General features: G+C 39.8%; 1 protein-coding gene across 2 annotated transcripts in view; it reads right to left on the bottom strand.

The window, feature by feature from the left end:
- Positions 1–6,301: 6,301 nt before the first annotated feature.
- BABAM2 (BRISC and BRCA1 A complex member 2) overlaps positions 6,302–22,273 on the bottom strand; it is a 165,075-nt gene continuing 149,103 nt past the window's right edge. For both annotated transcript variants that reach the window (XM_030499067.1, XM_030499068.1), the window contains one exon: positions 6,302–9,522. In XM_030499067.1, the coding sequence (XP_030354927.1) occupies positions 9,458–9,522 (65 nt within the window). In that variant the 3' untranslated portion in view covers positions 6,302–9,457. The remainder of the gene's footprint in view (positions 9,523–22,273) is intronic.

Genomic DNA, 22,273 nt, shown 5'->3' with positions numbered 1-22,273 from the left:
TAAAATTGTGTTCACAGCCTTAAATCTAAGGCTGTGAACTTGGACATTACAATTTCACTCACACAAATAGGTAAATACACACATGAAGCACACTGCAAAGGGCTTGGGCTCTTTATACACTGTCATTCCAGCAGTCGCCTCAAAGTTTGGGGATGCCCGGGGCTGCCTTTGAGCAATAGGCAATTGCTCACAAGCACTTTTTTGGTCTCTTTTTTTGTTTTTAATGACAATTTTTCCGTGCTCATCTGGGCAGCATTCAAAGGACAGCAGGAGCCCGTGCATGGCAGTGCTGCTGGCAGCACTGCATCCGAGCCAGGCGCTCTCAGCTCATCCTGCCCAGCGGAGCGAGAGGTGAAGGAGCCAAAGTCCAGCTCAGGTGTGAGCAGCTGGAGGCAGGAATAGGCACAATGAGAGGAAACTGGGTACATCGCCTTTGCAAAGCCAAATAAACACCACATTTGGGAGGAAAAAAAAAAAAAGTCCCCCAAAACCATCTTGGACAAAATCCTTTCCTTCCCCCGGCAACAGTGGGTTGCAGAGGCTGAAGTGTTTTCACACTGAATGCATGGCATCGTTTGGGAGCTTTTTCTACAGTCTACAAATAAACAAAACCCAGGGAGTGTTTTGCATTCAATAGTTAATCACAGTTGGCTGAGTGTTTATATTTTTCTTCACTGTAAAGGCATTCTTGGTCCGCCTCCCAAACAGCTTGTTTTGTCTGTGAGATTTAATCTTGAGTGGCAGGACTAGGCACAAAGACAAACCTCAAAACAATTCTTATTTTTCTATAGCAAGATGTCAGGATATAAAAGCTGACTTTACTGCAAATGGGCCCCTCAGGTTGGCCTGCAAAGGGTTTCTTGCTACAGTTTCCAGTCTGCTCTGATACAGTGGCTCATGAAACAGCTCATTTCACTCAGTTTTAACTCCTTCCTGTTTGTGAACTTCTCTTTAAAAAGTCTAAACAACTCCAAACATCTAGAATTCAATGCATGTTGGACCAGTTTCCAGCCCCAGCTCCTCCCTGAAGAAGCATCTTGTTTGTATACGTTGAGCATTGGCTCCAGATGCCCAGTCTACTTTCAAATCCAAACATGGTTTTTCTTCAAGGCAACATCAAGGTACCTTTCATAAAAATGAAGGGATGATGCAATATGTCTGTAGCGCTTCAAGTAGTTAAGCTACTCTGCTCAGAATTAGTTTAGGCAGTTACTTAAGAGCACCGTGTTGTATAGTCATTAGCCACATTTTTGCAGCCGCCCCTACTAACACAAGTGAGTGACCAAAAAAGTACTGAATTTGTCTTTGCACTTCTAAGATCCAAACCCGGATAGAAACAGAGATCTTTCAAAACCACCACTTCTGCTCTTTATTTTGTTTTCATGTGGTATTGCCTCTGAACAATCTTTAAAGGCAGGTAATACCAGGTTGTGCTTAGATCTGTATCACAGGTTTTAAAAAAAGCTAACAGAACCACATCCAGATTGCCTGCAGAGAGGTATGTCTGCAGGCCTTCTAGCCCAACCTTTTGCTTGAAGCAGGGCTATCATCAGTTGCTAGATCAAGCATGTCTCATACATCTCCAGGGGCACCTCTTCCACTGCTGGACTGTGTTCTCCTGGTGGAAATGCTCTCTGCCCTGGGCTTGGCATCCTGGAGATATGTGCTTTTGATGGTGTTGCTTCTGGAAGAAGAATTTTAGATAAAAGTCTTCCCCGTAAACATGATCCACCAGAGCCGGAGGAAGGAGTCATGAAACTCCCTGCAAATTCACTGCAACAGCTTTTTGAAGCTCCCCTAATCCTGTACATGTAGTGCTAGACATAGGTATATGCTTCTGCTGCTTCTTTCCCATATATGCTTTAAAATCAGTAGGAGTTACTCTTAGCAAAGATGGGGTCTATACAAATAATGCGTTAAGTGATGCTGGTAACCTCCAGCACCTTCTGAGAATTTTCTCTAAGCTGACTGCAAGCATACGACCTGCTTCTTGTGCCTGTCTCTCTGGAGCAGAAAAGATAGATAACGCTTCACACATTATAGCTCTTGCCAGAGTATATCACCATACATGGTTCAGTTTCAAAAAGGGACAAATAATCCTGTGATCCATTTCTAAACCACCATAATAAAAATAATGCTAAATTCAACAAAATGACAATTACAAACGCAGAAGAAATAGTCCTGTCAATCACAAGCAGCATGACAAACCAAGTGATTAGATTATTTTGGAACCTCTCAAATTTTGGAATTTTTGGAACCCTGGCGCAGGCCAGAGAGAGGGAATTAGATTCAACTGAGCGATGTCCTGACAGACACCACCTCCTCTCAAACCAGGTACCTCTGAGTGTTGTTTGCAGCCTTGCTTTGAAAAGCCTTTTCCTTATTAGCAGGCATTTATGTAGCTTTGCATGAGCAATCCCTGTTGGTGCTGAACACCCATCAACTGCAAGAGAGGAAGGCAGGATCAAGTTGCGGGGGTTTTTCATGCAACCTGCCCATAATTAGCCTCAAGCAGTGGCTGAGTCACTCACAAGAGTCCTGGGTGCTATTAGGACCAGACACGCCATGGCCCAGCATATAATTATACCAGCCACCACCGTGCGGAAACTGCTCCATTTAGCTATCTGACCCCATTAGACAGAAGCTGTTATTTCTTCTTGGCTGCAAGTGCTGTGGGTGCTCTGAAGAACAAAAGTCCAATTCTTGCAGCACAAACTCATCCACCCAAACTCACCTCTTTCTTGCTGAAACCAGAAGATGCTGTCCTCTTTCCTGGTTCCTCTGTGGGCTGCCTGAGAGCATCCCTATGGTCCAGAGGTAAAGAGAGATGCTGACACACAGCACCTACCGGGTACAAGGCACGGGCAGATGAGTGCAGAAAGGCTAGGAAACACAGATGCTACAGTAGTATCTTTTTCATCAGGGAGCAATGATAAAACAACCACTGAAACAAGTCATGGAATCATAGAATAGTTTGGGTTGGAAGGGACCCCCAAACGTCATCTAGTCCAAGACCCTGCAATGAGCAGGGACATCTTCAACTAGATCAGATTGCCCAGAACCACATCCAGCCTGACCTTGAATGTCTCCAGGGATGGTGCATCCACCACCTCTCTGGGCAACCTGTGCCAGTGTTTTACCACCCTCATTGTAAAGAATTTCTTCCTCACGTCAGAAATGTAAGAAACAAGCTGTTTCTATAATACAGGTTTTTATTTGGACATTTTGCTTTCCCTTCTCATAACGAGGATGGCAAAATTCAGATGGGAAGCTGGCTGCTGATGGCCACTGAACTTTCTGCATACCTCCAAGTCAATGTCGGTGAAGCAAGGAGGGTTTTGTGCAGCATCTGCTCTCTGGCACAATGGAGGCAGCTGAATCAAGAGCAGGTTCAGTTGGCCAAAACACACAAGAAATCACCCTTAGCTGACAGGACTGTACTTGAGTTGCAGCTGGATTTTGCAGCTGCCTTTTCCTATCAGTGCATTAAGAGGAAATACCTGACTTCAGCAGCAGCAGGGTGGCATTCCCCTCTGGCACTGCTCCTCTGTTGGGTACAGAAATGAACCTAGCCCAGCTGATGAGCAACCTAAGCCCATTACCTCCCACAGCCAGGATATGATGGAGACGGAGCAAGGGGAACCTGGGTAGTGGAGGAGGCTATGTAGAGTTACTGAGCCGTGGAGGCCACTGAGGTAGTCCTCTGAGGACAAGCAAAAGAAGGTCAGTTTTTGTCAGTCCTGGCTGTCATCTTGTCAGACTGAGTTGAAGTGAGGTTTGCTGGGAGGGGTACGCGATGCTTGGGCTGCTGCTGACCATGCAGTTCAGAGAAGAAACACACGGCTCGAAGCTTGAGCTGCTACTCTCACACCAGTGCTACATCCCCATCGAAAGACACAAATAACCTTATGGCTCTGATATTTAAACAAGCAAAAAAACTTTGGCTGAAGGGCACAGTGGAATAAAGGAAACACGATGTCCCATTATAATCAGCTTGAATCATTTCAAATAAACACCAAGGAAATAAAATGTACCCTGTTCGCTGGCAGGCTTGATGGCTTACAAAGTGCTCGCCCCACCCAAATCAGGGGCTTGAAATGGAGCAGCAGCAGAACAGAAACCCCTGATAGCATAAGATTTGCTTTTCCCTGGTACCGTGTTGCCATCCTCAGGGATAGAAAAAGCATCATTAGAGTTTAAATAAGAGTTTGATGAAAACATGGAGGACCCCAAGGACCAATTTTCACCACGGGCAGCTGTAGCATGAGGCATTAATTCTTCACCCTCTGTGGTGACAGGAGAAACGCAGGGAGCTGTAGGCACAAATAATGTTAGACTTGTAGCATGTATTTTGCTTTTCATGCCTGCAATTAAACGCTTGCTTTACTTCCTGTTGTTTAAAACTGTGTTTATTCTTCAGCGCTGCAAGAAAAAACTCCTGTATTTTTTTTAATTTGTGCTGGGGACACGTTTGAAGGCCCATATTGTAGACTCAGCAAGTGGCAGGGCAGTCGCCAAACCTTGCTTCCTTTGTTGATTTCTTGATGATTTAAGACCTATTTTCAGCAGCTGATCCCAGTTCCCCCCCTACCTTTTTGCTTGGTAACTACCATTTTAACAAAATGGTGTTTGTGCTGTGCCTTGGAACCAAGAACTGAGCTTTTAAATTTAAGACAGGGAACAGAATAGGAAAAGCAGCACTAAAATCACCTACACGCCATGGCTTTTCAAGCAACCCTTGAGTTCCTGCAGAATAATATTTAGACCGCTAGTCTTTTATTTCATACTGGCTAAAATTACTTGCACGCTTCTGACATTTGTGTTGTTTACCTTCCCCCAGCACAAAGTTTGAAATTATTCTCTGAATCCACAGGAACCAGGAAATAAAAATACTAAAACCCCCTGTACCTGACAAGGGGTACATGATGTACACATGACATTGTTCAGACTTTTACTGGCTTTGCCTATAGGGACAAATCCTATTGTTTTTTAAAGTACAAACAGGAAAAGATATAGCCTGATCAATGGCTCATTCAGGTGCAGCTTCCTTCAGAAAAGCAGAATACACTTTCCTCCTGCTGATGCCAAGAGGCAAATTAAATTAAGATTTGGTGCAAAAAATGTATCAATGCTATCAGAATGATTATCCTCTCTCTCTTGTGGGTAATAACAGAGTCTCTCCTCAGAATTATTCTGTCGTGGATAATACAATGCTTGGCTTAATAAATATAAACCAGTTTCTACAGATTATTTTTACAGCAAAGAATTCTATATTTAATGTAGGCCCATAAGATGCTGGCACACACCTTGTAGCCTTGTTAAAACATAAACCTCAAACTTGCTAAAAATAGAAGGATGAAACAAAATTGTCCCAGTACATTACAGACACCTGAAAATAAAAACAGAAAAGGAGATGACTTAAGGGATTTTCAGTAACATTTAAGAAGTAAGTGTAACCTTAGGTTTAATGAGCGTTACAATACATCAATTACAGAGACATAAGTAATTTAAGGGAAGAGCGTTCACTGGCTGTCAGTTTGGTCACAGACTTCATTTGATTCACAGGGCAGAGACAGCACCCTGTAATTAGCAGTCACGGTCAGAAGCCGTGTCCAAAGCTCCCTGCAGCATGCCTTTCTCACAAAGCTGGAAAGGTGAGAAACTCCCCGTCTTCGCTGGCAGAGGACTCACCCCTTCATCTCCATGTATTGCTGCTGCGTAGGCATGGTATTAGAAATGGATTTAGAGCTGCAGGGGTGACCCTCACGTACTCCTATGCGTTTCTACCACCTGCTGCTTCTCTGGTCGTTATGGGTACCACCATAGAAGGATGTCTAAGCAGCAATCCCTACTCACTACTTATTAAAGAGGGTTTTGACCTCTGCTAAACCCCCTGCCATGTATTAGAGAGCACTGCTCAGTGGAGACTATTCAGATTTATTCCCCTCTTTCCGTGGTAACAAGTCTCTGTGTAAAATCACCTGAAGTAAGGCTGAAGCTACTATTGCTAAATCTTGTCCTCCTGACTGAATCACCAAAGATGCTTGTTGCCACAAGCGCCAAACAGGATGAGAGTAAGGAAACACACAGAGAAACATGCCTAGTGAGGGTCTAGCAACGCGTAGGAGATCTGTGCTAATTCTAGCAATGATTTCTCCTCATAAAATGACTCAAGCCTACTCTACATATGAATGGGAGGATGTTCAATGACAATACCAAACCCACTGTTGATTCAGCAAACGAAACATGCTAATCTACAAAGCAATGACCAGCACAACAGGAAGATCAACGAACGCCAAACTACGTATGATATAGTTAACTTTTATTTATTCTTCCAGCTGTTTGTCCAGTCTTTCCAGCAAGTTCACGAAAGTCTAACTTTGAATCTGAAAGATTTGGTATTACTTCTAGCGCAGTGGATTATGTATGCAAATGAATAAAGGCGTGACTAAGTTTGCACTGTAAGGACCTTTGGAAACCATGCATTAATGGGGCTTAGTACTAGAGACTTACTACATTCTTTCAATCAAAATTATGACAGAGTAGAATTTAGGCTTTTTGATGTTTGTAACAAACATTGCTATTTTTCTCTTATATTTTCTGGTTCTTATAACCCAAAGAAACTAGCCTCGGTCTGACTGCTCCTTTCAATTACATATATCACATAACAGGAAAGAAAGTGCTGAAAGCCTCATTGCCATTAAACCAGCCACAATGGATATCATAAAAGAGGAGATAATAGAAATAACTCCAGTTTACTAGATTAGAACTTTTGTGGGTAATTCGAATGCCTTCAACAAATGCTTGATTTGATATGAAATTAAACTAACTCTCTTTCTTGATGTAATATTTATATGGTCCTTCTATCTATCTATGGTCCTATCTCTCCTTCTGGAGAGATGATTTTTCTCATTTCTATGTCCTTCCTTCCAGCACCCATTTGTAGTGCTAACACCCCCACTACATTCTTCTGAGAACCATCAGGAAGGGCTCCATAAAATACTTTGCAGGTCAGAGCATACGGTGGCTTTGAAATAAAGAAAATGTTCATTAAGCGTAAGGAAAATATCTTTTCTGCTAATCTAAAAATTGATAGGCTTGCAGACTTCATCTTAAACACAAACAGTTCCGTTTCTACCCTTTTTTCCCCCGCCCAAAATGCTACTTCTTGCAACATGACGAAAAATTAAGACTGAAACCATTGGTTCATTTCCATATATGCTAGTGAAAAGTTGGTGAAACTACTGAATTCAACATAAGGAACTAGGACTAAGGTGAAGGATGAATTTTTGGTTGAAAATGTGTATTAACTGTGAAAAGTGGACCTCTTTTTGAAACACTTTGTAATTTGAAACATTTGCTAGCCTTTGAATCATGGAACCTTCTGAAAAGAACACTGTTCATAGGGCAATCACTACGACAGTGAATGAAACACAAGGATATAAAATGTAAGATTCCAGGAATCTACAGATGCAACTTGAGAGTTTGTTTTTTACCTTTTGAAGATGGCTAGAGATGGTTTATATCAGATTTTGAACACTACGAGAACAAATGTTTTACATTAGCCATCCTCCTTCTCCCACCCTGTTCACAAGAGTTAGCTTATTCTTGAATATGTGTGTGGCTTTGACTTTTACCTGAAGAAATGCAGATCTGGGATCACCCTGGTATACTGAACATGTGTTTTCAGCCATTTAAGGTTGTGCAGTTACGGTTTTGCTATTCACATAAAACCATTACCTTCCATGTCTGCTGAAAGTCCTGGTTTACATGCAAAAGCCTAATGCAATGCCTCCAACAGAGGGAATTCAGGCTCAGACCTTTGGAGCTGTTTACAGCCCTCAGATATTGCAGTGAGTGTCACAAGGGAGCGGGTCACAGGACAGAACATGCCCCCTCCTCCTGCAATAAGGCCTCTGATTTTGTTTGCAGCTTAATTTCCAGCCAAGAACTTCAGTATTAAACAGAAACTAAACTTTTGCCTATAAACTAGCTAAAAATACCTGTAGTTTCTACAGGCAAATTATTTGCATAATTCTTAATTACTAAGCTTCGCTGCTCAAACTCCATCTGCATTTCCTAGGTGGATGTTACCCTGGAAAGCACTAATTTTAATGTAAAATAATAAGTTTTAGAAAGGGTAGGAGAATACTGCCAATCAAGTAATTTGATGAGATTTCATCACATAAGCAGATAGTAGTGCTATAGTGGATAATTTCGAATTAAATGTTTTCTAGTGCCACTGTATCATCTGCACACTATTAATTTAGTTCCCTATATTTTAGCAGAAGTAGGGCATGTTTTCCATACACTGTTAATTTTATTCCTTACTGGAAAGTACCCTGGTCTATTTACAAATTAATTTGGGAAGTGACATTGTGACAGTTAGCCCCAACTGGTGCGCCTGACACAAGCATGAAAGAAAGGATGAATAGGTGGGATTTTGCTTTTGGCATTTCAGAATTAGGAGAGGTAATGTTTCCAGTTATATACACCTAAAATAATTTCTGAGAAGACATGTTAAACTTAAGCATTAAGCTAAATATCTGTAGCCCTATGGTATTTCATCTGTTATTTTCCAAGACATCATTCATTCCTTTGTTGAAAGTTTGCTTCTCAGCAGTATTTATCTTACTTGGAAAAATTACAGGTCTACGAAAGAGCTTTATTTTGTTATAGTGATTTATATAACTAGTTCCTCGTGCATTGGAACTAAAGAAGTAGAACTTTTTTGTAATGGCAAGGGGAGTTCTTTAAAAAAACACTGAAATTGTACAACTGGAAATAAAAACAAAGCATAAAAGCACAGCATTTCATATAAGATGAGCTTTCAACTGAAATATTAAAAAAAACCCCACCCCTCCAACACCCTGCCATATTAATATCAGACCAACTTGAAAGGCACTGAGAATTGAAGTGTGCAACTCATATCCATACCTGTGAGAGTAACAACCACAGCGAGACACAAACCTCGCAGGCAGCACATGGCACTGTACAGTCCATTAGGCATTCCTGGTATGTACGGCAGTTTTGTATTTTCTTAGGATAAACTGGAAATGGCAACTAAATATACAAATTACACTGTATTTCTGTCGGGGGAAAAATATCCAATTTACACCATCTGAAGACAAGGAAAAAAGGCATAACATATAGGACATTGTTGGCACAAGAAAATGTTACCGCATCAAAACACGCTCTTTTCAATTTAATCCAGTAGATATATAAAGGAATGGTGGTGGCAGAGGCAAAGGGCCAGGCCAAATATCAAATATTCAGTTTTAAGCATGTTAGTGAGGTCTTTTGTTTCAGAAACCTGACAAAACCTGAAGCTACCAAAACATTCCAGAGCAAGAAAGCATCCATCAAGACAGTCCAACCCATTTCCAGGTGTTCTTCTTGTGGGCTGCATGCGCAGACCGAAGGATCTGTCCAGTGTCATCTCTGTGCCCGAGGCTGCCTAAAGCTTCCCGTTAGGCAAATGCTGCTCCTGGAACTGAGGGACAAACGTTTTGAAATATGCCTAGTGAAAAAAAGAAATGCAATGGTTAGGAAGGAGTAAACTTAAACATAGTGTGTGCGTGTATGTAGCAAGGGTTTTAACAGAGAAGCATAATGCTACCGTGCTCAGCCCGTTATTAGATCTCATAAATGAGTCGTGTTTTTCTTACAAGTGTTTACTACACAGTAGATCCGTACGCTTCAGCTTTCTAAGACGCCAGCAGCACTTCTTTCTTCACTGTCCCTCCTCACTAACCAAGTGCTCAACATCAGGAACTTCACACTGTCAGAAGAACCTGATGGACTGTACATATTTTTCCAATGCAAAGCTCCAGAGATAAATTGTATTATGCACTGGAAAATAAACCTATGATGGCTGTAAAAGTGAGAAACACTTAGATGAGCCACAATGTGGCTATGAACACGCCTGCAACGTTCTGTAACTGGGACTTTTTAATGCAATTGATGTTCTGAGATAAAAAGTTGGGGCTTTTTCCCCCGTGTTGAGGATGCTTCACATAGGGTACCAAAGGCCCAAAGACAGACAAGTCAAGGGAGCAGAAAAATTGTGAAGTCAGAATACATACGGAGATAAGCTGTTTATCTGCCTCCTTACAGAACCTTGACGCAATGCAGAGCCACTGTCAATGGCAGTAGTTTACATAAGACTTAGTGAATAAATACTAACACTTTGGGTGACTGCAATTCCTTTTCTTAGACTTTGAAAGTTAGAACATTATTCTCTAAATTAAGATGTGCTTTGTATATTTTGGATCTTAGTCTATCTTCTTTACAAAGAATCAAGTGACTCATAAATCCGTAAAATGAGCTGATCCTAAGTATCCAAAATAGAGTTTGAACTGTACCTTCGTGTTTATTGCTCTGAAATACTCAACCATGTACTAAACATATTTTATGTGTCCCAATGATACTCTTTATTTGCAAGTCATATTAAAAGCTGCTTCATCATTCTGCCTTTGGTCTCTGCCTTCTACTTTCTGCACCAAATTTTCACTTTCTCTCCTCTTTAAAAAAAAACCCAACATTTTATTTTGTGTTCAGATTACTGGTCTTTATAAAATTCTATATAAGGAGAACCGCGTCTTGTCCTCCCTAACAAAAGAAAAAACCACCCCAAACCCAACAATCTAAAGTGAGAATAGATGCAATTATGTTCATTATGTTCCTGATCTCTCTGCTGGTATACCTCCTGCAGCAAATACAGGCTGCTTCATCTTCACAATCATATGTGTTTCATAATTGGGTAGAAGCTTGGGCAATCACTGAACACCAACCATGCCTCCTCGCAAGTAAAAACACTGCAAGATCAGAAAAAGAGAATGCTCCCCTCTCTTTGTGAAGTTGTGCCTGGCAAATTAATTAACCACAGAGCTGCAGTCAGCTTTTTGTACAGAACCTGTAAACACACACAAGATGCCATCCAAAGGTTAAAAGAGGCAATGGAAAGTAAAAGCGTTTGCTGCACTGAGGAGCTGAGTGCAGAAATGGAAAAGGGCAACCAGCACACATATTTTATAGTGTACACTGATTTGTGCAGTGTGTTTACAGATTACACTTTGATTTATTGAACCAAAGTTCAGAAAGCAGCCCTCATAATCATGCCCACAAAAGTGATTGTTCATCCTGGCACATATGCATACATAAACCAGCTAAGAAGGTATGCCATGCCTGTCATCTGATCTTTACAGTTGAATGCTGTTCTGTATATTGAGGTTTTAGAGCACACCTTTGAAATTGTAGCCCCTGTATGTCCTGGTCGGCCCTACGCCATTTTGCTAGCTTAAGGAATGTCACTTGCACATTGTCAATGCTAGGATCTATCATCATCTTATTTCTACTTGCATTATCTGTCTTAACATTTTAACTACATTTCCTCTGCTTGCTTTATTTAAGTAGCGTTTCTTCCTTCCCCCTTTGATAGTGTCTTTGCAAACTCTCTTCCATGCACATGCTCTTCTTACTGACTTGCTAAATGTTGCTTGAGACTTCCCTCTTCCCTAAATTGGAAAAAATTATTAATCATTAAATGGGATATAAGCAGAAGTATTTTTCTAACATTTTATTTCTTTTCTGAAACACCTCATTTACAGCATTTCTGTGCTTTGTATTAAAACCAAACTTACTGAATTATATTGCACTGACTTTTCTGCTAGGTAAATTCCAGAATGAATGCCTTCTGATACCACATACACCCTCCCCACACTATCTTTATCTACACTTGCATCCTTTTCTTTTCACTGATTCCTACAGTAGAGCTTGTATCCTTTGCTACAAAATTAAATTCTAACACCTCCCTATGTTCTGATCAGATGTACTATTTTGAAGAGGACCGTTATTTCACTGGTAGTTCAGATGAACCTCTTGGCCATGGCTCCATACACTACAAAATTCCATTAGTACTGTCATAACTTGTAAATGTCTACTTTTTTCTTTTCCATACTTTAAGAGTACAGGCTGAAGTTTGCCCTTATCATTTGTGTCTTGTCCAGACTGAAGCAAATGTAGTACCACATGTTTACCCAGGATATGTAACTTCATTTCTGCCCTTCTCCCACACACCCGAGGTATCTGACATCAAAAGACATTTTGCAAAAACATTTGGGTAATCATGTTCATCACACACACACTCACACAAAAAATAATTAACTCCCCACACCCGCAAAACCAAAAAGACCTGCCAAAAGATCCAAAAGCCCAAAGATCCAAAGAACCTGCCAAAGATCCAAAAGGCACAAATACACGTTGATAGGACTGTAACAGCTACAGCACATTTAATAGGACTGAAGAGGAAGATGGGGAAGTAAGAGAAGGGAGGTTAAAACTGCTTCAATATTAATGAACACTGCAGAAGGGAGGGAATTGGCAAGTGTTAGTGTAGAAAAAGCCAACAAGATCTTTTTTGAGTACATGTTAAAGAGTAGAACAGGGCAGCAAAGACTTTTTCACTATTAGAGCTTACTGGGAATTACTACTTTTTGGAATCACATGACTTTTCCCAAAGGAAAATTACATTTCTACCAATTTTCTTTCCCCCTTGTGCATTTCTGTGGAACCGCTAACTGAGCTTTCCTTAAGGAAAAGAAGAGGAAGAATGAGCTGCTTCAGTTTGGGCTTCATCCTGAGATTTTAGCTTGTAGAACTAAGCCTAAACAATCAGTTTGATATTAACCTGCCTTATGTGTGGTCCATCACTTCAGATATAATGTATCTACGTCACACATAAAAAGGCCCTGGGTGCATCACGAGAGACTTAAAAGTAAGTATGAACATAACAGTAATGTAGTATCTTCAAAGTCCATGAAGAATGCCGAATAAATCACTACAATTTCTGGTTCCCAGGCGGCACTATGCTACTGCTAGCAGATGCATTATAGTGTCACATTAACTGCATTTTTTTTTTTTCCTTGTGTTCCATGCAAAATTTCTTTCAGAACTTTTCATCCGAAGTTGGGACAAAAGCATATTTAAAATATTCAATTTCCTGTGAAATGGAAATTCTGACATTTTTTCTCCCCTGCAGAGATTACCAGTAAGGAGGAAAAGCAAAGCAACCAATTACTGGTTGAGTAAGTTTCACCTATCGACCAACTGGGAACTGAGGGTCAAAGTGTACATATTTCCACATGAACAGGACCATGACACGGACATATTATGTCACAATAGATTAGACAAAAGAAATATAAAATTTTCCAAAAGATGATACTCTACTACAGAGTGGATAGTAAGGGCCTCTTCCACATGGAATACTATCCCTTTTAGAAAGGTTTTAAATTAATAGAAGCACTCATGCTGCAGCATCCTGTACATACAGGCACAGAGAAAAAGTAAATGTAAACATGAACTTTGGAAAAAGATTAATTTCTCATAAATTAACATCACATAAACCTACTCACATAGATTTACACACCCTCAGTAACTTGGTGTGCTACACCACAAGAATTCACATCAAATCCTATTTTTTTCAGGCACCCTGCCACATGATCCTTTCAAGTATCTCTGAGATGTTTTGAAATTATTATTTTTACATCCACTAGATACATTTTTACGGCTCTAGAGAACTGTTACTAAAAAAATTCAGTTATTTGGGTACCTGCTGGATTACACTGAAGATGCAGTGTACTTGACCTATGGCTTCTCTAGCCTATGCCATATGGCACAAATCAGGTTTTAATCAATGCTTTTTCTCCTTTCTGGGAAACATGGAGTTCCTGCTTTCTCTTGTTTTACTCTACCAGGTTTATAGTGGGCCTGGTGCCACCCTGACCTTACACCAAGCTCAGAACCACGTAAAATGCTCCTTCTAATACAGAAAAACTGGTTTGTACAAAGTCCACAGATATTCTTTATGTGAGTGTTGAGTACAATGGCTCTGCATCCCTCTCGTAATGGTTTCCATCTTAGCTTAAACAGTGTTTTAAGAGTTGCTTTCTTTTCAGCTTAGAGTGGGTGCCAATCTTTGTACTCATACAGACACACGTCTAAACTCTTCCTTGAGTGTCTTACTGTAAGAATCTACTGTTTTTTGTCTATTTGTTTTTGTTCCCTCAAATGGTCATTTTCTAAGTTCAAGGTAGCAAGTTAAGGGGTTTCTATGGAAATTTTTCTTCAGCACTCCAGAAAACAACACATTTTGCTGTAGTTAACTACTATATATACTTGATATGGTACAGTGAATTTCAGGTGCTACATTCAAGGACATCTGCTGAGAGTAAAGCACTTCTCTTTCCTTCATCTTATTCTCTACTGGAAAGAACGTCTTGCTATTGCAAATGGTAAGTATCTAAAAGAAGGTAGAATTGGATCACTCATTGTTTACATGTTTTCTAGTGATATAAAACACTGACTGTGGTACAAGGTCTCCAGAAGCCCATACATGTTGAAACCCTAGGGTGTGGGTTTGTAGTGCTTAAAACATACTTGACTCAGAATCCACACGCTTTTGTGAAATTTCATTCTAATTGTGTTTTTTTTTCCCCAGTATAACTCAGTGCTGTGTGTTTAAAATGTTGTTGGTAGAAAATCTGCATTGACCATTTGATAATAACTTCTGCCTTCAGATTCCTATGCTGAAAATCTGCCAAGATTTTAAATTATGTAGCTGCGATCTCCCATCAAACACCACTTGACACATATTTATGGTGAATAGTTTTCTGCTATTGTTTTTGCTTGACTGGTGCTATAACCAAGTATACAATGGTTTTCTAGTTACTGCTCATTGTGTAATAAAGTTAGAAGGGTTGTCTAGGTGTTTCTATTTCTCTTAAAATTGCCACATTGGAAATTCAGAGCAGAACATAGAGATTCAAATTCCACAAGGAAAACAGCATGCAAAATGCCATACCAATGAGATTTCTGCTTTTTCTGTCTGGGACAAGGACATTCATCAAGGGGTGATGAATCATCTTCCTAAGTCATTCACAAAATAGATTCCCCTTAACATCCTTGGTTCAATAGTGCCAAGTTTTTCAGCAGGCTGATCTCAAATTCATCCATGCTAGCCTTATTTGCACTCATGTTTTATGTGTTTCAACTCACGATGTGGGAGTTTCAAGTGCCTTTTCCATCACGAGATGATTTTAGGAAGGGGAGGAAGTAATCCTGATGGTCCACATCAAGTACAGACTTGGTTGTATAGCAACATGTCTACTACCAGCACAGTGTATTCTGTCCCTGCATATTCCTTACTAGCAAATGAAAGCCCTTGAGCCAAAATCTTTATCTTTTCATAAAGACACAAGGGCTGTCCTTACTTTCTCTCGCCATATCAGGTGCATATATTGTGTTCCTTCTCATCAGAAGGCACACTGAGGTTATTTTACTTGGATTTTTTTCCTACTATTGGCTTTGAGAGCAAACATTATTCTTAAATACTACCCATTATTTCAATATTCTACTTCATTCTTGGAAAATGTGTTAGTAGCTAACACGACTATGGTTTAATTATGAAAATACTAGGCTCTAATTATAGAACATTTTTGTATTCAAAATCATTGTAGCTAGTATATTTGATAAATACATCCCTCCTCTTCTACTCTAGGCAAGGCATACAGGAAAATGTGGGGTTCTTTCCTCAACCTTTTCAAGCTAATAGATCTGACTTGGGCAAGCACTCCTGTAGTCACCGGGATCCCTGAATAGTTCTACGTAACCCTTCCAAGTCTTCTGGAGTAGGGTCTATAGCTAGGACGCCCTTCTCCTCTGCAGTCCTCTGTTTAAATTGTCCAGCAGGTTAACAGTGAGTTTGACTATTCTGCAAATGCTATTATCTACCCAGAACTGAGGGGAGAACTGAATTGCACCTTTTTCAGCTGTTGTAGATACAGCTGAGAATCACAGACATTTGCCCCAACTACTGTCTGTTTCTTTTAGATGAGAGGCAGCTCTAGGATTTCACTATGAGAATGGTGAGACACTGGCACAGGTTGCCCAGAGAAACTGTGACTACCCCATCCCTGGCAGCGTTCAAGGCCAGGTTGGACAGGGCTTTGAGCAACCTGGTCTAGTGTAAGGTGCCCCTGCCCATGGCAGGGGGGTTGGAACTACATGAACCCAAAACATTCTATGATCTGCATCATTTTGTATCCCATATTTCTTTCCTTTTGCACCCTAAAAGAACTGCTGCAGGACACCTTCAAGTTTCTTCAATCCACAGAATACCGACAGAAAAAAATCTAGTCTGAGATGACTGATCTTAATAAATTGGCTAGAATAGCAACGTTCTCCCCTCTTCCAATTAAATTAGGTGAAAACATGAACTAAGAAGGGTGTAGGTCAGAGTAAAGGACAGCCTGAGGCTTCTTGAGGTCTTTGACCTATTCCTCCCAGACTAGTATTATTATGCTGACACTCTGCAATAAAATCTTGTTATATAAATTATTTCAACAGCACAGCCATATTAGAATTATAAAAGAGCTTCTCCTGGCTTTATCAAAGCCACCCGATTATTCACTTTTTGAAGCACAAAGCATTTCTGTGTGGAGCATACATACACGTATGCACCTTGCCTTTGTATTTCTATGCTCCTGTTGCACCTTGTTTTGACACAATGAAAACTTGTTTTGAAAATACTGCACACCTACAACAATCCCTTTTGGGTGCCAGACAAGAGGATTTGTCTTCCCGTGACTACAGAGGCAGAGCCAGCTGGTTTGCTTCATGGAACCCCTAATAATTCATCTCCTGCGTAGAAGATATTTACCATCTCTCCAAACTCTCTAGGATTTGCTGATTGTTTATAACAGAACAAAATCAAAGATACCAACCTTTCTTTTCTATGTAATTGTTTTCTTTTTAATTCTATTTGTTAGGAGCTATTTAATTCAACACAATTAGTAATAATTAGCAAAAGGATCTTAAATTAAAAAATTGTTACATTAATTCCAATAGTAGGTATGTATTTGGGTCATACTCCATATGAGTGCTCATTAGGTCTTTAACAGGTGGTTATACCCTCCTGCATCTCCATGCCTTGCATTTAACAAAGGCTGAACACAGAAGTGTGGAAATCTACTGGAAGCCCATTCTTTTGATAGGCCTCATTCCAACGTCTGAGGCATAGTTTTTTCCTTGTAAACTCAAACACAAGACATTTAAACCTCTTTGCTATTTTTACTATATATAATGCATTAAAAACATATTTCCACTGCGCAAACCATGTTGTCTATTTCTCCACAGGCACTTCTACAGCATTCCTCACCAGGCTAAAGATACATGAGCACTCAGGGTAGAGCAGAATAACCCAGTCTCCTGCTTTGGGATTACTATGGGGTAACAAGAGATTAATTCTATGCTAGTTATTTTAAGACACTTCTATTAGGAGAAAATGACTGTTAAACCAAATTCTAATTCTCTCCAGACCTAAGATATGATGATGACCGAAGAGACAAATAGTTCTCAGCACTGTAACTTTCGGTTGCATAGGTGGAATCAGGCAGGCCCACAACATGGCTGCTTGCCAGGTGGCAAAGACTCAGGAGAGTGAATGAAAATCAGGACTATTATGGCATGCACTAGGCATTCGGGAGGCAGCAGCATTTCTAAACCACCGTTTGAATCCAAACACCACTAAAACTTATCCAAGCACAGCAGCAGAATGATAAAGGTACCTTCCAGGATTTCTTTATCGCTTCAAATATACATAATGATACTTGGCACATATTCATGTTTCTAAACTAAGCTTCTTGATGCTATGATCTCTGGGATGTGGTTTATAATTTCCTTCCTAGACAGCTTTATCTATAGCAAATATTTTCCTTTTATGTGAAACACAATGTCTACACAGTTCTCCATTTTATACATCTCCAAAACTGGCGATGCCAAGCAAATATCTGAAGTGTTTATACAACAGCAAGACAATAGTTCTTAAATTACTGCTACTGTAACTGGCTAAACACACACATGTACAAAGCAGTCAGTGCACGATGCCATTATGCTGCTAGCAATTTTTTATTTCAGGTGCCAAACAAATTCATCACATAATCTCTCTTCCTCTTATAATATTTCTATCTCTCTAGTTCCTTTTGCTGTGATTTACCTACAAGTAGTTTAGTAAACTTCCTATGCTCATTTCTATCTGTCAGTCTACACAAGGCACTGACTGTGCAGCCAGGGTGACGGACAGGACAGTAATCAAGCATCAAGTGAGCTGGAGGTCTGCACTGGGCAGCCATTAAAATGCAAGTTTGTAAGAAATACTGTTGCCTTCAGCTCAGTTCATAGTATTACATGACAGAAAACTCTCCAACGGTACAAACAAAACAAAATGTGCTACCAAAACTGTAACAGGAAATAGCAGCAGAACTACTGAAACTAAGTACCCATCTAAAGTTAAAATATTAAAATTCACTCATGTCTGAAAGCTGTTTTCTGTATTTTACTAACAATACCTCTTTCCTCCAGAAGTTGTTGTTGGATTTATTACCATTTCTGATTCACATCACACAAAAAGGTACAAGAAATGGTTATATTTAGACATGATTTTCAATGGTTTCTGATTGCAGACGTAACAGGTGGCTTTACTCATATGAAGCAAACAGAAATAAAAATTAAATTTTCATTTGGTTATACATTTGTATGTCTGTTCCAAAAAAATATGGTATCAATTGATTTTATAAATGAAGTTAAGAATTCGAAATAGCTCTGCTGTAAAAATTAAGATGATTTTGCTGCCCAACTTACCATAAAGCAAAATGGATCTTGACAATCTGTTCAAATCATGAAACACCATAAATATAACAACCTGACTAAAGGCAAAATATAAATGAAGGGAGTTCTTAGGGAACTGCTGTGGAGCCAGGACTGTAGATCATTATGTAGGCCTGGCAATTAATGTTTATTTTAAAGCAGCAGCGTAAGTAGGGTCAACTTTGATTCCAAGAATATATGCGCTCCCAAATGCATAGACCTTTACTGACATTTACAGAAAAAAATTACAGCTACTGGACATAACCAGTGCATACAGACCAAGGCCAGTAATCAAGCAAGCGACTTTTATGAATCATCTGGAAATCGAGATTCTGGGATTTATTCTCTCACGGGTTTCCGATACAGCTATTTGGGAATTGACAAAAGCGCAGTGCACAGACACAGTGGCTCTAAGTGTCCCAAAGCACACATAGCTAAACGAACCTCTCATTTTGAAACAGTTTTTCAATGTCTTCTGCTTGCCAGTGCAAGAGATAAACCCTTCACTTCCTTCACCTTCTCCACAATGTACATAAATAGACTTGCATCAGCCAGATGAAGGCTTGTGGTCTTAGATCATAGCAAATTTTGCTTCTGCTTTCTTAACTTCCATTTTCCCCCGGGGATTACTCAGTGCTGGGGTAGCGGGTGTCTGTGAAGGGGGCACTGGAATATCTCTGTCACAGCATGGTCACTCCACTTCTTTACCAGTGGATCATGAGAATGATATTCCAAGACCATCATGGAAAAAGTCAATCTTCATATAGCCTTTTTAAATACAGTGCTAATTCACAGGAAATTTCCAATCCTATGAGCTACAATGTCACAAGCCTGCTCTATTTTTCCTATTTGCTGAAATACCATAGCCATATTTTTCCACTCCAGGTAAAGGTTAACTTCTTAAAGAGATACTGTTTATTCAAGACATTATTTCCTCCTATCTAGCCTATGTAAGTGCATGCTGAACTCTATTGTTGGAGAGCAATTACCTAGCAAATTATTTAGTAGATTTGAAGGAGAGACTCAATGCCAGACAAGATGCAACTAGAAATCTCTTTTAAGCATAAAAGGCAGGGTGAAGAATGCGATGAAATAAGGTGGGAGAAAAAGCAGGGACCATGTAAGAAGTAGGGAAAAGAAGAAAAGACTGGGCAAAACCACATTCAGCAGTGAAGCTTGTAAAGAAAGACAAGGGTAGAGATTCAAGAATAGAGGAGATCACAGAAGTAATATAGAATTTTGAATGATCTTTAAGAGATCATTGAATCCCTTAATTGTAGTTCAGAGGCAGAAATGAAGGGTTACACCACAGATGCATCCATAAGGAGTCTGACAACCAGCATCCCTGAAAACAAAGTTTGCTTGCAGGTGAAAGTACTGATTTCATCATGCCATCCGCTTTGCTTTGCAAGATTGCTTATCAACAGGAGCTAAAGGCAACATACCAAAACATAAAAGAAACCTCCTTGGATATTCATTAGGACAAACCAGTCAGAAGGAAAGGGATGAGATGCCACATATCTGTGATTACATCAAACATATTAAAGAAGTTGTTTCTCTTTGCTATTTAAAAGATGTATGTCTTGCTATTAAAAATAAGAGGAAATTCTGAAAAGGTCAGAGACCTCTCCAAATGGAGAAAACAGACAGAAACAAACCTTGACACTTACAGGTAAAAGCAGAGTAATACAGATCAAAAATGAATGAGGAACAAACTAGCTGTGGCCCTCCAAATAAAAACGCGTCAAACAAACAGTACAAAAGCCAGTCAAAAAGTACAAAGAACACTCAGAAGAAATAAAGTCACAAAGAATAAATGAAAGGATTTTTGTATCCAAGTTCACTGTGGAGGCACTTAAAGAAGCTGCTGTACCAGAACCCTGCTTTATAAGGGATGTACCAAAAGATCTGATTCACACAGAAATGTCAGCCAAAAAGTTAACGAACAGATCAACAAAACACACACAAGCAAATCAGCAGGCCCATATTATGTTCACACCTGAGTTCTAGAGAAACTCAAGTGTGAGAAAGTTAAACTCTTAAATAGCTTGTAACCTCCTGCTTAGAACAGCTTGGTACCAGAGAAGTGTGATGTCAATTTAAAAAAGTTCTGAGAGGATAGAGGGAACTGTGGACCAGTAAATCTCATGTCTGTACCTTACAAATTGGTAGAGATTGTTACAAGAAACCATGCATTTATAAAAAGCCCAGAATTAGGGGACTTGGGTAAATGCGATATACTGGGTAGGAATCAAACTTAGGGTTCACAAATGTCTTATTTCCTGACATACCAAAACCATGCGGATAAGAAAGATTCAAGTGACACACACTGCTTGATTTTCCTACAGGCATTTGGGAAGGTTTTTCAAAGTCTTTTAAAAAACTGAATTACCACAGCAGGAGAAAAGACCCATGAGAGGATAAATAGCAGGTCAAGATAAGAAAAATAAGATAGGAATGAATGATGAGTACTATTAGGGTGAAGTCACCTGAGAACTGCATAGAAATGGGTGTTTTGACATCGCGTGTTTGTTGAACATATTCTTACATGACCTGCAAAAACTGAGGCAAAAGAAGATGGGCAAAGTTTGCCTAATGCTAACAATTTAGTCAGAGAAGGAAAATTGAGGCACAACTATGAGGAAACTGCAGATGGTTTCTTAGGGCACAGTGAGACTGGGAGATAACATACCAGGGTGAAAAGTCAATATTGACAAACATGAAAGGGAGATATGTGAGTAAAAAGACTTAATTTTACCATACACAAAAAACACAGGCTCTGAAAAACAGACAGAAAAGAGATCTTTGTGCTAAAATGTCGGTGTAACCTTCAGCCATATGTGGAAAATGAAATCAGATGTTATTAGAACTGGAATACAGCCAAACCGACAGTATCTGTTAAACTGTCCATATGATATATTCACCATATAAATGCACAGTGAATGTATCATGAGTAACATGCGGTTCCCCTGTCTCAGGAAAGAATATGACAGAAATAGTAAAGGGATAAGAAGCAGGACAAGGGCATTCAGAAATATGGAAAGGTTTTACAGAAGGAATGAGCAGAGTAGGAGAAAAGGTGATAGAAGAGACGTGAAGGAGGTTCATTAAAATCACAAAGGTTCATGAAAGGGACCAGTGGATTAATTTGCTGCCTTTTCATTCAAGAGCCAGAGGGTAACAACTGGAGCTAGCAGGAGGCAGGAATGCAAAAAGCCAACAAAGCTTGTTCTTCACACCACACATTTTCTGTGCAATCCCTTGCCACAGAATTCTGTGATGTTATGATGCGGGTTCAAAAAGCAATCAACCAGGAGGAAAGTTAGGTAGAGCTATTGAACAGAAACGTACCAATATAGAATATAGATATAGAAATATAGATATAGAAATCCTTGAAGATGGTACAACATGCCATGAAAATGTGACTACAAGCTCTGCCACGCTCTTCCGGAGGTACTGGCTACTGCCTATTGATAGAGCCATGACAGAGGGCTAAATGAGTATTGAGTTTGAGCTAGTTATGATCATCCTTTGTATTTAACAGAGCAACTACAAATATTACCCTAAAGAC

The sequence above is a fragment of the Strigops habroptila genome, chromosome 10 (genome assembly GCF_004027225.2).
Source record: "Strigops habroptila isolate Jane chromosome 10, bStrHab1.2.pri, whole genome shotgun sequence".
In the NCBI taxonomy this organism is placed as follows: domain Eukaryota; kingdom Metazoa; phylum Chordata; class Aves; order Psittaciformes; family Psittacidae; genus Strigops; species Strigops habroptila.
Note: the sequence above shows the minus strand (reverse complement) of the source record. Positions and strands in the feature narration are given on the sequence as shown.